Source organism: Bradysia coprophila, chromosome II, assembly GCF_014529535.1.
Source record: "Bradysia coprophila strain Holo2 chromosome II, BU_Bcop_v1, whole genome shotgun sequence".
Lineage (NCBI taxonomy): Eukaryota > Metazoa > Arthropoda > Insecta > Diptera > Sciaridae > Bradysia > Bradysia coprophila.
In genome coordinates this window covers 7,421,326-7,434,754 of record NC_050735.1, presented here as the reverse complement: position 1 = coordinate 7,434,754, position 13,429 = coordinate 7,421,326, and the positions used below count along the sequence as shown (strand labels likewise).

At 32.7% G+C, this 13,429-nt stretch overlaps 1 protein-coding gene across 7 annotated transcripts in view; it reads left to right on the top strand.

The window, feature by feature from the left end:
- Positions 1 to 13,429, top strand: part of LOC119069864 (innexin shaking-B) — a 123,744-nt gene that overhangs the window by 95,737 nt on the left and 14,578 nt on the right. Inside the window, exons 1-2 of one of the 7 annotated variants that reach the window (XM_037174089.1) lie at positions 1,596 to 2,273; positions 6,722 to 7,410. The exons of the other annotated variants lie outside the window; for them this stretch is intronic. Coding sequence (XP_037029984.1) covers positions 7,051 to 7,410 — 360 coding nt within the window. The 5' untranslated portion in view covers positions 1,596 to 2,273; positions 6,722 to 7,050. Of the gene's footprint in view, positions 1 to 1,595; positions 2,274 to 6,721; positions 7,411 to 13,429 lie in introns of those variants that run through there. 7 annotated transcript variants of the gene reach the window in all.

The window sequence follows — 13,429 nt, the reverse complement described above, 5'->3', positions numbered from 1 at the left end:
TTGTTTTTGTCATCGCTATCGGTAACAGGTGACAATCCTACAGTCCTTCTTATTTCTATATACACACTCGAGTTATCAACGGGTGATAGAGAATAAATATTTTAATCATTTGGTAATGGGGTAGAAAACCAGAGATTATTTTTGGAAAAACATTTTCCTAAATTTTCCAAGATTTTCCTAAATTTTTCAAAATATTGCAAACAAAATTTTTTTGAAAGAAAATTAAGAAAAATGTGGGAACATTCAGTAAAACTGAAAAATTTAGGAAAATGCAAAAAAAAAACGAAAATAGTCACTGTACGTACAAAACTGAAAATTTACTGTTTATAACACTGTAAGGCTTACTGTACATAGACAAGGATATAAGTAACACGGTCGAATTAGCTTAGTTCACTCAAAGAGATTATTTTGTTTGCTGGAGAACTAAGCTCACATAAGTAGACTAAGTTCCCAAGAGAACGAGGATTACACTGGAATTCATTTTAATTCACTATAATATCCAAAAGCAAATTCAATTCGTTGAGGACGTGTTTCTCACATAATTTTGATTTGATGTAATAACACAACGCAAAGGAGAAGTGTACATTCTTAACCATAATAATAATGTCATCGTCTCTGTGTCGTATCATAATATATTCGGAAAATGTAACCATTGCAGATAGCCATAAATGTTTCATTAATTTTTCATCAAAATTCACCATCAATAAAATGACATAACTGCAACATTATCTTGAATATCAAGTGTTATATGGAACGTATACACACCACAAAACCAAACAACAGGATATTTTCCGGATTCGATTATTTACGTGTGTAACCAAAATATTATGCCCGTCGTACATAACGATCATCGAGTAGATATTATGAGTCAGTTTGTGTTCACATGCTCTCTCTCGCAAATTTAACCCATTTTCCTTCCACCGATACGTATTTATATGTTTGTGTGTGCTGCAATATACAATGTTCTAATGTCTTATTCATACAATTTGTATTATAACCATGTTACATCATTGCAATGGATATTGTACTAAAGTCGATTATACGATTCGAACAACTAAACAAAAATATATTTCCGGAAAATGTTCTATGCATTTCGTCCGAGATTATATGAAAATATATAATCGAAAATGTGTACTCACCGTGTGAGGCTCTGGTTTTTCGTGGAAATATTTTTACTTTAAAGATGAAAATAAAAAAATCTTCTTTTTTTCTCGTGAATAAATACGATCAATTATTTAGTAGCCTATAAGTCACATGATTGCTCAATATATTTAAAATAAATATGACCGCAATGATCGATTTAATGGCATTCTCGCTGGCCAAATATACATTAAATTCGTCTAATTAACACCTTAGTCATCTCGCGTGTGTTATACCCCGTTCATGTAACGTAATTGAACCAGCAAATTTGAAGTTGAAAAAAAAAATTGGAAAGAAGCAGATTTTGATTATATATAACTAACTGAACCAATAAGTTACTAAAGTATACAATTTTATACAAAATATAAAATTTTTTTCTTTTCGTTTTTCGTCTTAAACACACATGTAATAACTACTACATCTGACTTGTGTTTCAAATCTTTGAACCGTTTGGCCAGTGTTAATTTCGGCGTCGACGTCGATGCTCGCACATATATACGGTCGACGTGGCGGCATTACGGCATTAAAATACATTGAGCATCAGTTCGGTTTTTCTTTTTCATTTTTTTTCAAATTTTCATTTTCAAATAAATGAATTTTCCGTTTTGAAATATCGGGTTTTTGTGTTCAATTTTTAACTTTATCAATGGATTGGATACACATCGGATACTTGATCAACAATTTCGCAACAATTAAATTAATCAAAATCCATAATTCCATTCAAATAACATTATATCCGTAATCTATCTCCATTTCCGAATGATAATATTAAATTAAAATACGGGAGATAAACATGAATAAAGTATGTGAATAAAGTTCAAATGGTGGAAATAAAAATCAAAATACGTGAAAATAATTACATTATTTGTGTCGATTGTCGATGTTTAAAACAACTTTTTTTCCTGTTAAATTTCACTTGGTGCTCGATTCTCGCCGTATACATAATGCACACAGAACAATTTTTTTTTATTGTGAGTGGAAAATCTAATAGTACCCGACTGTTATGATGATTATACAGTTATAATATTGAATATGAAAAACCATATAGTGGCTTTGGGCAGTCTAAATATATCACTGATGTTTGTGTTGTTGTTGCAACAAAATAATTGTTTCAAATCATGACGATATGCGTGGTATTTAAATTCGAGAAAATTTAATTAAATTATCACGAAAATATTGGCGATAAAATTGTGATTGAACATATGCTATATGTGCTACGTGCATAGAATACGTTTCAAATTAAAAAAAATATTTTCAAATTATCCTACAAACAATTATATCATTCGGTAGAGAGAAAATCTAATGTTTTCCAGCGTTTCACAATCGCTGTCTCTACATTATAACAAAAATGTCAATCTAAATAGCGAAACGCATGGCATTATCGTAGGTAGACGAGACAGTTTGGGCACTTCTTAAAAAGAAAAGTTACAAAATTAGGAAATGTCGAGGGAAAAGCATGCCCGGATGAAGAAAGTTTTGACAAAAAAGAAGAAAATTTTAAATTAATTTGTCATCGTCATCTTATGCAATGTAGACACGTTTCAATTCGATATTAGTGCTGGCTCAGGTTACAGCAACTTGATATAAGTCGCATGTTTTTTTGTTAAATGGAATTGTTGTTAATTTTTGTCATGTTTAGTTCCAAATTGCTTTTGATGGCAAACATTGCGCGATAATAAATCTGCTACTTCTTTTGTTAAAATTTTTCACTATTGTTCGGTGGTGAATCTATTACTTCAATAATTTTAACAAACATTGTGTTATATGACACAAAACATTAACCTGAGTTACATATTTGTTTTTGACGCCTCTGTCGTGAGCACATGACCTGCAGTAGTTTATTAGATTTTTTTTGACAAATTAATAATTGTCAGGTTCCACTATAAGTTTCAATTTTATCACATTTATTTAAAAATTATTTACTCTTTCATAAATGGCATCCTGCGATGTTTCATTAAATCTGATACTTCTTATTAAAGTTATTTAATGATGTTCGTTGCTAAATCTATGACTTCAGTAGTTTTAACAAACATTATATTATTGTGTTATATAGCCCAGCATTAACCTCAGTTCCATACTTGTTTTTCACGTCTCGAGAACATATGACCGGCTGTGACTACATAGAATATTAGTGAAATGGTTTACTCCATCTGAGCTTCATAAATTAATAAGTTCTTCAAGAAAGTTTACAGGTTCCGGTTTACAGCAAGCGTTCTGAGATATTTTCATTCAATCTGCTACTTTTTTTTTGGTTAAGGTATTGCCTGATGTTTAGTGCTAAATCTATTACTTCAGTAGTTTTAAAAAACATTGTGTTATGACCAGCCGTGACTACATAGATTATTGGAACCATGGGTTGGTTCAAACGCACCAAATTCATCTTAATCTAGTACTTCGTGAGCCCATACATATTACATGGACCTTTTTTCTGATTTTATTACTCCAGTTTCAAGTCTTTAAAATTGTTCCACAAATTCCCATTTTACTTTGAAATTTTTCTGGTAATTTACTACGCAGAGTAATAACCTTTTGCTTCAGAAATTAACCGCATATACAGAATGTCATGCATGTGTGAAATTGTTTCTAATTTCGTAACAAAACTTAAATTGAATTCTACAATTACGGCAATTATTGACGATCATAAATACACAAGCATCACACAAAACGTTTTTCTGTCCACACACTATCTTCCAATAGAACTGTTTCAACTGTTCGTAATGTATACTTATCCAGATCTGTACATACTAATAATTACCTAACTTCAAGGTACATCGTATTCGTTCCAAAATTAGATTTTATTATCGTCAATAAAACAACGCTGGTTGTATTATAGCAACTAGCTTGTATTTTACCTAAAATCCAAAACAACTCATCTGGTTTGTTCAAAAAGAATGAAAATAATAAAAAGATAAATCGGTCGAAGTGACGGAAGCGGCACCATAAGCCCAGGTTAATAGATCCTTTACATTAAATGTTAATCTCAGATGCTATTAAAAACAAATAATTTTCTTAATTCATCTTGTTCTGCATGCCAAACAGACGAAACAGAAAATCGTTTTTAATAGATTCTTTTTAGTATACATCACAATAACGGGAAAATCTGTTAAGTCTGTCTGCTACTGGTAGCGCGTTACGGTTTGCAACGCAACATGCGCCGTTCAGACAAATATTTACGCGTATGAGATTTTCGTAAAGATATATCCCATCATGCTTTTCCGTTTTCTGTGTTTTTCTTCTACAAATTTTCTCAATCCAACTGGGTGTGTACACAATTGTACATGGAAACGATTTAACAAATTAGTGTCTTATTATGTTTAGCATGCATACAACATCAAATATTTCAAAAAAAAAAATCATTTGTTGTGTGAACTGTATTAAATGGTAAGACGAAAGTCTATTCAGGAAGCTCAAATCCATCACACAGTCCCATCAAAAACTATTCGTGTTCTTTTCATGTGAAACAAGAAACATAAAATCGAAATATTCTTCTCTGTTCTTAAATAAAAACAACACTAGCACGTGGAGTCATGCGACGATTGATCTTGTCGCTCTGCGGCTATTATTATGTCAACGTTGTTTGTCACCACAATCAACTCATTTTAATCTACATTTTCTTGTGTTTCGTTTTTCTGTTTTTTTTTTTTTTTTGATTCGACATTGAAATTCGGTTGAGAATTTATTGATCTTAACGTTTAGATCCTACTCGTCTGGTATGCACTGAAAACTGAAGAATTTGTATTTAACAGCTTCTCAGCTGTAAACACCCGACGTCGTCAATTGTTTTTTTTGCTGGGAAAAGTGTATGGGCAAAAGATCAATGATCGTTTGTGACAGTAGGTGGTAATAGATTGTTGACTATTTTCATGAGCTCTCCAATTTATACGGAAATAACTTTAGCGTCACACAAAACAACAGTCTGATTGCTAGGTAATTGTTATAGTTGAACAGTTTGTTCGAGGAACGGTCAAGCGCTTCGAGAAAAAAAAAAGTTTTATTTGAATTCAAGTCCACATTTGAATAATACCTCGGTAAATTTATGTTTGGAGTGGGCGATTTACATATGTAATTAGGGCAGGTCGTTTGTTAGGCAATAATTTGAAACTTTTAAAATGTAAGCAAGTGCGTGGTGCCACAGTGCGTTGAATAGTTCTGGATTCCCTGAGTAAGACACACGCATCCGTTGCTCCCAATGACATCTATAGATCCGTTGTAGCCCCTTCACAAAAAAAAAGAAAGTAATAGGAACGGTACAGTTACCGGTGCAACAGATATTCAGATTACCATGCGTTCATATAACCAATCCGTGTTTCTGAACCACCTATAGTTAGTACAATATCGTAAAAAAACACAAAAACACTCATTCATATTTTATCTTCGATATTGTACTAACAATAGGTAGTGAAGACCAATGCTGTGGTTATTTGAACTTACTGTAATGGTCGAAACTATTGACTTTCGTAATATTAGATTACATTGGATGCAACGGAAGTCATTCATTACACGAGGGATCATTGTGAGTTTATTCTCACAAGTGTGTCTGTGAGTAACAAACTTTGGAAACATTTAATTTTCAGCTTTAGAAATACTAGAATCGACTTGGATTTGAAATAAAAAATTTTGATGTGCACGGACGAGACACGAACTCACAACCTTCAACTTGCCGGACTGATGCTCTAACCAAACTAGCCGAAGGCGAGTTTGACACTATTAGGGTGTATCTCAAATGCAATTGGTTATCTTACCCTCTAATCCGTCGGAAACAAACCTTTCTTCGTTCTTCATTAGGGTAAAGGAAGTCTGCTAAATAGTCCAGACCCTTAGTTAAAACTTTTTTTTAGACCCTTTTTGGTGAAAAACCTTGACCCTTTCGTTGACAAGTCTCAATAAGTGAATTAAACGAGCGGTCTAGACTAAGTAACAAACTTCCGTTAATACGTTTACTGCCTTCAAACTCGTTGGAGAGTAGCGGAAAATTTTTGTTGAAGATATCCGGGGATTAACAAGAGATTAATTGCATTTGACAAACACCCTAATCTTTATAACAGTCAGAGTAACAGTTGCTTAGAAACAAGCGAATTCGCAAGTATATCACTCAATGTTGACGAATTAATGAATGTTACTTCACAGCATCCAATGTGAATCGTTTTATTCGCTGTCCTATCCGGATGGAAAGTTCCGGATGGTACCGCGAATAAATTACTGTTCAATTTATCTCGAAGAAAAATTGTGTCTCGTTGTGGAAGAACTGATGTTGTTTAGATTAAAAATTCGCCTTAAAAACCGTCGTCCGTTGAATTCAATGTGAATAAACCGGAAAACATTTTTCATGCATACTCATGCACGATAACGCTACTGCAGTGTCAACAACCAGCTTTTGGTGTTGGCAAAAGTATTAAAGACATTGTAATTTTCCTCGTGCACACACATTGCACTCTGTTTCTGAACGAACATCGACCGAACCATTAATATAAGAGTTTGTAGGATAAAGAAAATGAAAATAAATTTTCAAAATACTAAAACAAACCATCGCTCGTTGTCATAAAATTGCGATTAACTGAAAAATTATGATTATCGAAAATAGAATTTGCACAATCCGAATTGAAGACGTTCATGTTGCCGTGACGGTTTAACATTCATTCGATAAAAATGATTTAATTGAGCAAGCATCTCGAAAACGAGACCAACAAACAATTTTCAAGAAAAAATGCCAAACTGTGATCAAAGTGCCAACAAATGTGACCAAAGTTTTCAACCGTATTCGTTTCGTAAACGGATTAATCGGAAAATTATGAAAAAAAGAAAAACAATCAAGAAGTGTCTTCGATAGTCGTCCAGCAACAGTAGATAAAACAAAACAACGAAAACAAAAATAACAAAAAAAAATATTCAAATCGAATTAGATTGTAGAAAATGTTAGATATATTTCGTGGCCTTAAGAACCTGGTTAAGGTTAGCCATATACACACCGATTCACCAGTATTTCGTTTGCACTATTCCATAACCGTCATGATATTGATGTCATTTTCGTTAATTGTGACCACACGTCAATACGTTGGCAATCCCATTGATTGTGTTCACACCAAGGACATTCCAGAGGACGTTTTAAACACCTACTGTTGGATACATTCAACGTATGCGCTGAAAAGTTTGTTTCGGAAGAAAATTGGCAGTGAGGTGCCGTATCCGGGTGTCGGAAATTCAGAAGGAAAATTTTTGGATCGCAAAGTGTACAAATATTATCAATGGGTTTGCTTTTGCCTATTTTTTCAGGTAGGTGGTTCATTTGTTGATGGACGTGTGTGGAATTTTGGTTGTTTTTATTTCAGACGGAAAATTGTTTTCGTAAATATTTTGAACGTCTTTAGTAAAAAGGTGTACAACACACGGATCTTGATGCTATTTTTAGCGTACGGTCGTTTTAATTCGCCTATTCTTTTCGCAAGCATTGAAAGTGGATCTGACTTATCATTAAATTGAATGTTTTGTGTGCATACGAACATACACACCAATCGTATACTTTTCGCTGTTTATTATCTCTTTTATTATTTATTCTCTCGCAATCTGTTACTTCAGTTGTTGAAAAATTTCTAATTGGTCTATGAAAAACAACAGCACCCAGAACACTTTGTGTATTACTGGTGATAATACTCGTTCTCGTAAACATGGATAGGTTTTATGATCGCTACATCATGGAAACCGATTTTATTCGTTCTTTTGACGGAGCGACCTTACTATAAGTCAGACTCTGACCGCTGTCTAAACCATTTTTAAATGCTCAAACAAACTGAACATTTAAATGAGACCACACAAATCATTCACACAATACTCGCTGTTAGATCGATTGAGTGAGACTTACTTTTAGCTTACAGTGGGTTTTTTTTAGTTCTGAACATTTTTGAGATTTTTTAGAGCTTTAAAAGTCATCGATGCTTAGACAATAAAGTTTTTGGAGGTTATGATATCTTCGCACAAAATTTGAAAATGCCTTAGCGAATTCAAATTTTGCGCCAAAATATCTATTTACTGGGAATCACTTAATTGACTGAGAACATCGATGACTTTCATAAATCTAAAATTGTGTTTTCTACAAACTGTAAATATTTCGGTGTCAATTATGACTGCAACTATTACAGCCGCACTAGGGTGGTGCACTGATTTCGTTTGGCTGATTCACAATTTTCCTTTTTTTTTCAATTTAGATATTCACATCGTTGTATACCGGCTTATTAGATTGTTATAGCAGATTTCACGGAAAAAATTAGGGCTTAGTTTTAGCCGGTGAATACCATCGGCAGCTATCCTCAATTAAGGTGAACGAAAAAAAAAATTTAGAGTCATTTTTAGAGCAATGTATTTGACTTAGTATACGAGTTACATTGTCCAGTTGTCTCAGCGTCCTAACCTTGATAGAATTTTCTGTTACAATGAGTTTCCTTTACTTCTGAACATATTTTTGATTTCTAAGAGTTTTAAAAGACTCAGTCAATTAAGTCATTTCGAGTTTATGATATTTTGGCGCAAAATTTGAAAACAATTTAGGGAACTCAAATTTTGCGCCAAAATATCATAAACTGGAAAGTAATCGATGTTACCAGTCAATTAAGTCATTTCCCAACGCCTTAGGAAATTCAAATTTTGCGCCAAAATATCATAAACTGGAACGTTATCGATGTTACCAGTAAATTAAGTCATTTCCCAACGCCGTAGGAAATTCAAATTTTGCGCCAAAATATCATAAACTGGGAAGTCATGGATGTTTCCAGTCAATTAAGTCCTTCACAGTCTATGATATTTTGACGCAAAATTTGAAAACGCCTTAGGTAATTCAAATTTTGCGCCAAAATATCATAAACTGGAACGTTATCGATCCCAACGCCTTGGGAAATTCAAATTTTGCGCCAAAATATCATAAACTGGGAATTACTTAATTGACTGGGAACATCGATTACTTTTTAAACTCTGAAATATCTAAAATTGTGTTTTCTCAAACTGTATAATCTTATGAAATTCGATGTAAAGTAGCGTGTTTTGTTGTTCTGATTTTTCGATGGTTTTCTTTTTTTACAATACATTCACATTTGAGTAGTTGAAAATCCACATTTGGTCGAGGTGGAAACCACTCGTTTTTATTAATGGGATTAACATGATGACGAAACAATGATAAACAATGATTGGTGTGAATTTTGTTGATCCAAGGCGAAGCCGAGTTCAAAAATTATTTTCAATAAAAACACTCAAGTCATTTATTGCTCGACAAAAAATAGTTTTAAAATTTTACCCTATGGGGTGCTAAAGCTGTGAAAGATTGCGTGGATTTTCAGATGCTTGAAACATAAAAAATTAGTTTGTGACTCATGAAAATATCTTAAATTATAAGGATTGCACTTAAGTTAGTTAGCGAAGAATCATGAAAATCCGCGAAATTCGTAAAATAATTTCTGAATCAGAAGTGTGACCTAATCACTTGGTTTTCATATTCACTGGAAATATAAAAGAGACTTCCCGGGTAAAAATTGCAGGTCCAAAAGCGTAAAGAAAAACAAATGCCGAATAACATCTTGTCATGATTCATGATCGTTTTAATTTATCGAAAATCCATGAATTTTAAAAATACCAAAAGCCAGTGTCTGTATTGCTTAAGCTCAGTGAGATGTTTACGGAGAGCAAGACGATCTTACACTTTTATAGTTCTAATTCTGGATAATTTTTTTTTTTTTGTGAATTTCACGTCAGAAAAATAAATAACATTCACCGAAGTCGAGTCAATAAATCATTCTATTTTCAATCAATAGCACGTTGAATTCGAAAAAGTCGGTTTATTTGACTTTTCAGATAAAAACAACACAACTATTATATGGTAGAACAAGCAATAATAATAATATATAGTCCGTCCAATGGATTTTTTTTTTTACTTTCGCGTATGTTAACTACACAGATCATGAAGGACCTGAAATAACACAGAAAGAAAAAAAAAACCGAACGAAAATAATTGTTTATCGATTTTCGAATGAGAAGATTCTGGTTGGTGTAGAGGAAATTACATCTTTTATATAAATCATCACATTCTATATAAAATTTGAAGATAAAAAAAAAATTGAAATAAAACTCCAAACGATACATTTAGACGGTGTTAAAAAAACTAAATTGCCGTTTGATTGTACATCTGAGTGGATCTTCCTGTATACTATAAAAAAAAACAGCCAACGGTTGACTGCGCTTTCATTAACATCTAAATTTTGTGGGAGTGATGGAATATATAATTTTCGGATAATAAAGTGCGTAAAGACATAAAGACTTAATTATTTGCTCCGGATCATAATTCAATCAAAATGTCATCCATCCACAAATCCCACGCGACTGTTTCTTTTTTAAAGGTTCATTTAGTTTTTCCCGTTTTATTTACTATCCCGAAGCACTCTTAACGGCTATGTTGTTACATTAACGCCGAATTAAATTACAAACTTTTTTTTGTGTGACACACCACACCAAACCGATGAAGACACAACAAAATATAGCGAAAGAATAAACATTTTCTTTACTGATTTCATAAATACTCCAATCTATTACGGTGACTTAATGAAAAACTGAAAATGATTTTTTTCTTTTTTCTCGTTCATCGGTGTGTGTGTTAATACATGTACATGTGTGACTTAGAAAAGAAAATGTTCTCGTCGTATCCGATATATAGAGATGTGGTACATTATAATGCTGTGTTGAAATTTGAAATGAAAAATTACTTTGTAAATACGCAATCTAATGAAATCACATCAATAACATCGTCGACGACACGTAAGGAATTTTTTTTTTATCTATTAAACGTTTGCCTTCGGTCTCGTTTTCTGTTTGGTATGAAGGAGAGACAGAGCGTGTGTTACATTTCATTTTGGTATAAATGAAAACGGTGTCGATGCGATGATAATTAATTAAAATATTATTTCAAGGAAGCAGGATGATGTTTTTAGTGTAAATAACATAAGTGTACCATGTTGTCGTTTTATGTTAATTTGACATAAATTATGCTGTAAATATCTCTTGCTGGTTTTTTGTTTATGTTTATGATTTTGCGGATCATTTCCATTCATAATTATTATGATTGGGGAAGAAACATTTCAATTTTTGATGTGAATTATATTTTATTTCTTTAACATTTCTATAATATATTTTGTGTTTCAACGATACGCCGCGGGTATATATTGGTGTGGGTACGCGTTGGTTCGGGAATTTTCTGGATGTCTGTTTTATTTATCACTAAAATTATGTGTGTGAATAATGGAGGTGGTATAAATATAGTGAGCACAAAATATGTAAATGTTTGTTATGGCTGTTTAACAAAAATAAATATTTTTACGACCCATCGAAGTCAGTATTTAGTCACTAAAAATTGACATTTATTAGGATAGAAAACTTGTTTCGAAACGGTTTGTCGAATTGAATGGTTTTTTAAGCTTCTTGTTTATTGCTGTAAATTTGGCTGAGTTTTTTTATTGTTTAATTTTCAACGTGTTACAGATCTAAACGATCGTTTTGTATTGTGTGGGAGAAGACATTCTCTTGTTTTTATGGGGGATTTACGTGAGTCAGAATGGCTTCCTATATTTAGTTTGTCCATGTACCGAACCTACGAAACCCCTAATACAAGACAATTGATGATTGGTAGATTTCCTGGAGTCCCAGACCTGGACTAGCTAAATGGGTTCACCTGACCCTCCGTAAATTCAAGTAACTGTCTAAATTACCGGATTTTCCTAAGCGGAACAAATACAATTTTGGTAAAATCGCGGTAAAATCAATAACTCTGTTACTCTCGTTTGTTAAAACCATTTCTTAATGTTTGATAATAATCTTGTACTTCATTAGTTCAAGCGTAAACTTTGCTATATAAATTGACATAAACTATTTTCGTCATAATCGTCGTTAGCAGATGATAAGCCGTTTCTGAAAAGGGTGGAAATGTAGCCATTGCTGAAAATAACGAAGAATTACAAATTTTATTTAAAGGTATGTGGAAGGTCAATAGTCTTCAGTATCTACGAATAACGAAGTAATTTTCTTTCGTGAAAGCTTCAACTACAATTTTGCTAGGCAATTGATGTCTGCTTAAAACAATGAAGTAATGACTCATTTTCCGGGGGGTTAGGGAGTAAAATATAATGTTCCAAAAAAGTACGTAATCTACTATTACCAGGGCTTACTTTAGAGAATTAAAATTCTGAAAATTCCGAAAATTCTGAAAAAGTTCCGAAAAATTCTGAAAAAATTCCTAAACAATATTTCGGAATTGTTAGGAATTTTTTCAGAATTTTTCGGAACTTTTTCAGAATTTTCGGAATTTTCAGAATTTTAATTCTCTAAAGTAAGCCCTGACTATTACATGCTGAGGGTGTCGAAAGTAGTGCTTGAATCATGAAAAATACTTTTTTCGATCTAAACTTAATAACTCGATAGTATTTTTACAGCTCAAAAAGGATTTTTACGATCGATCTCATAAAATTTAAGTTGTGGCTATTCGACGTTTTTACTATGGAAACTTTACACTCCCTCCATGAGTGTTATTCCGTAGCATACTTAAACATTAGAGCATTTGCGCTGACATAATTTATTTAAAAAAAAAGTTTCAACCCGACTCTGAATGTTAACTGTTACCTGTTAACTGTTCATTTAAGTTATCTTCGTATTTCATTCCCTGACGACGAAAACTGTTTGTTTTGCGAAAGCTCGGAAAAAATAAAAAATATTTCAAATAATAACCACGCATCCAATTATTAACAATGAATAAGTTATCTTTCAGTTGAGTGTCCATTCCACTCAACAAAAAGTACTCCGTGAGAGAGCCGTGAAAGAGCGAGCTGTCAAATAATCAAAGGAAAAATTTAAAAAATTCAATTTTGTCTCTCACACGTACTTTTTTGGTAAGAGGAAACTAAGCATTAAGCGCATACATGTTGACTTCAACCATTTAATGTTAAAATATAGAGTACACTGAAAAGCTTATTGATTCGTCCAAAAGTAAATTTCGTCTCGCATTAATTTTCGTTTGAGTACAACATTTATCTTCGCATAATTTAACCGAAAAACACTAAATCAATTGTTGCTCGCTACTTGTTTTTCAAACCTACGTTTCGCTGTTAAATTAATTGTTTGATTGTCAAGTCAAATCATTGGATTCAAGAACGGTTTTATTAAAACGACTGCTTAATGTAAAATGATTACACTTACTACGTACGAGTACAGTCATTACACGATCTCAAATATTGTTCCCATTTCAAGTCGTAATCCCCATCGCTAATAA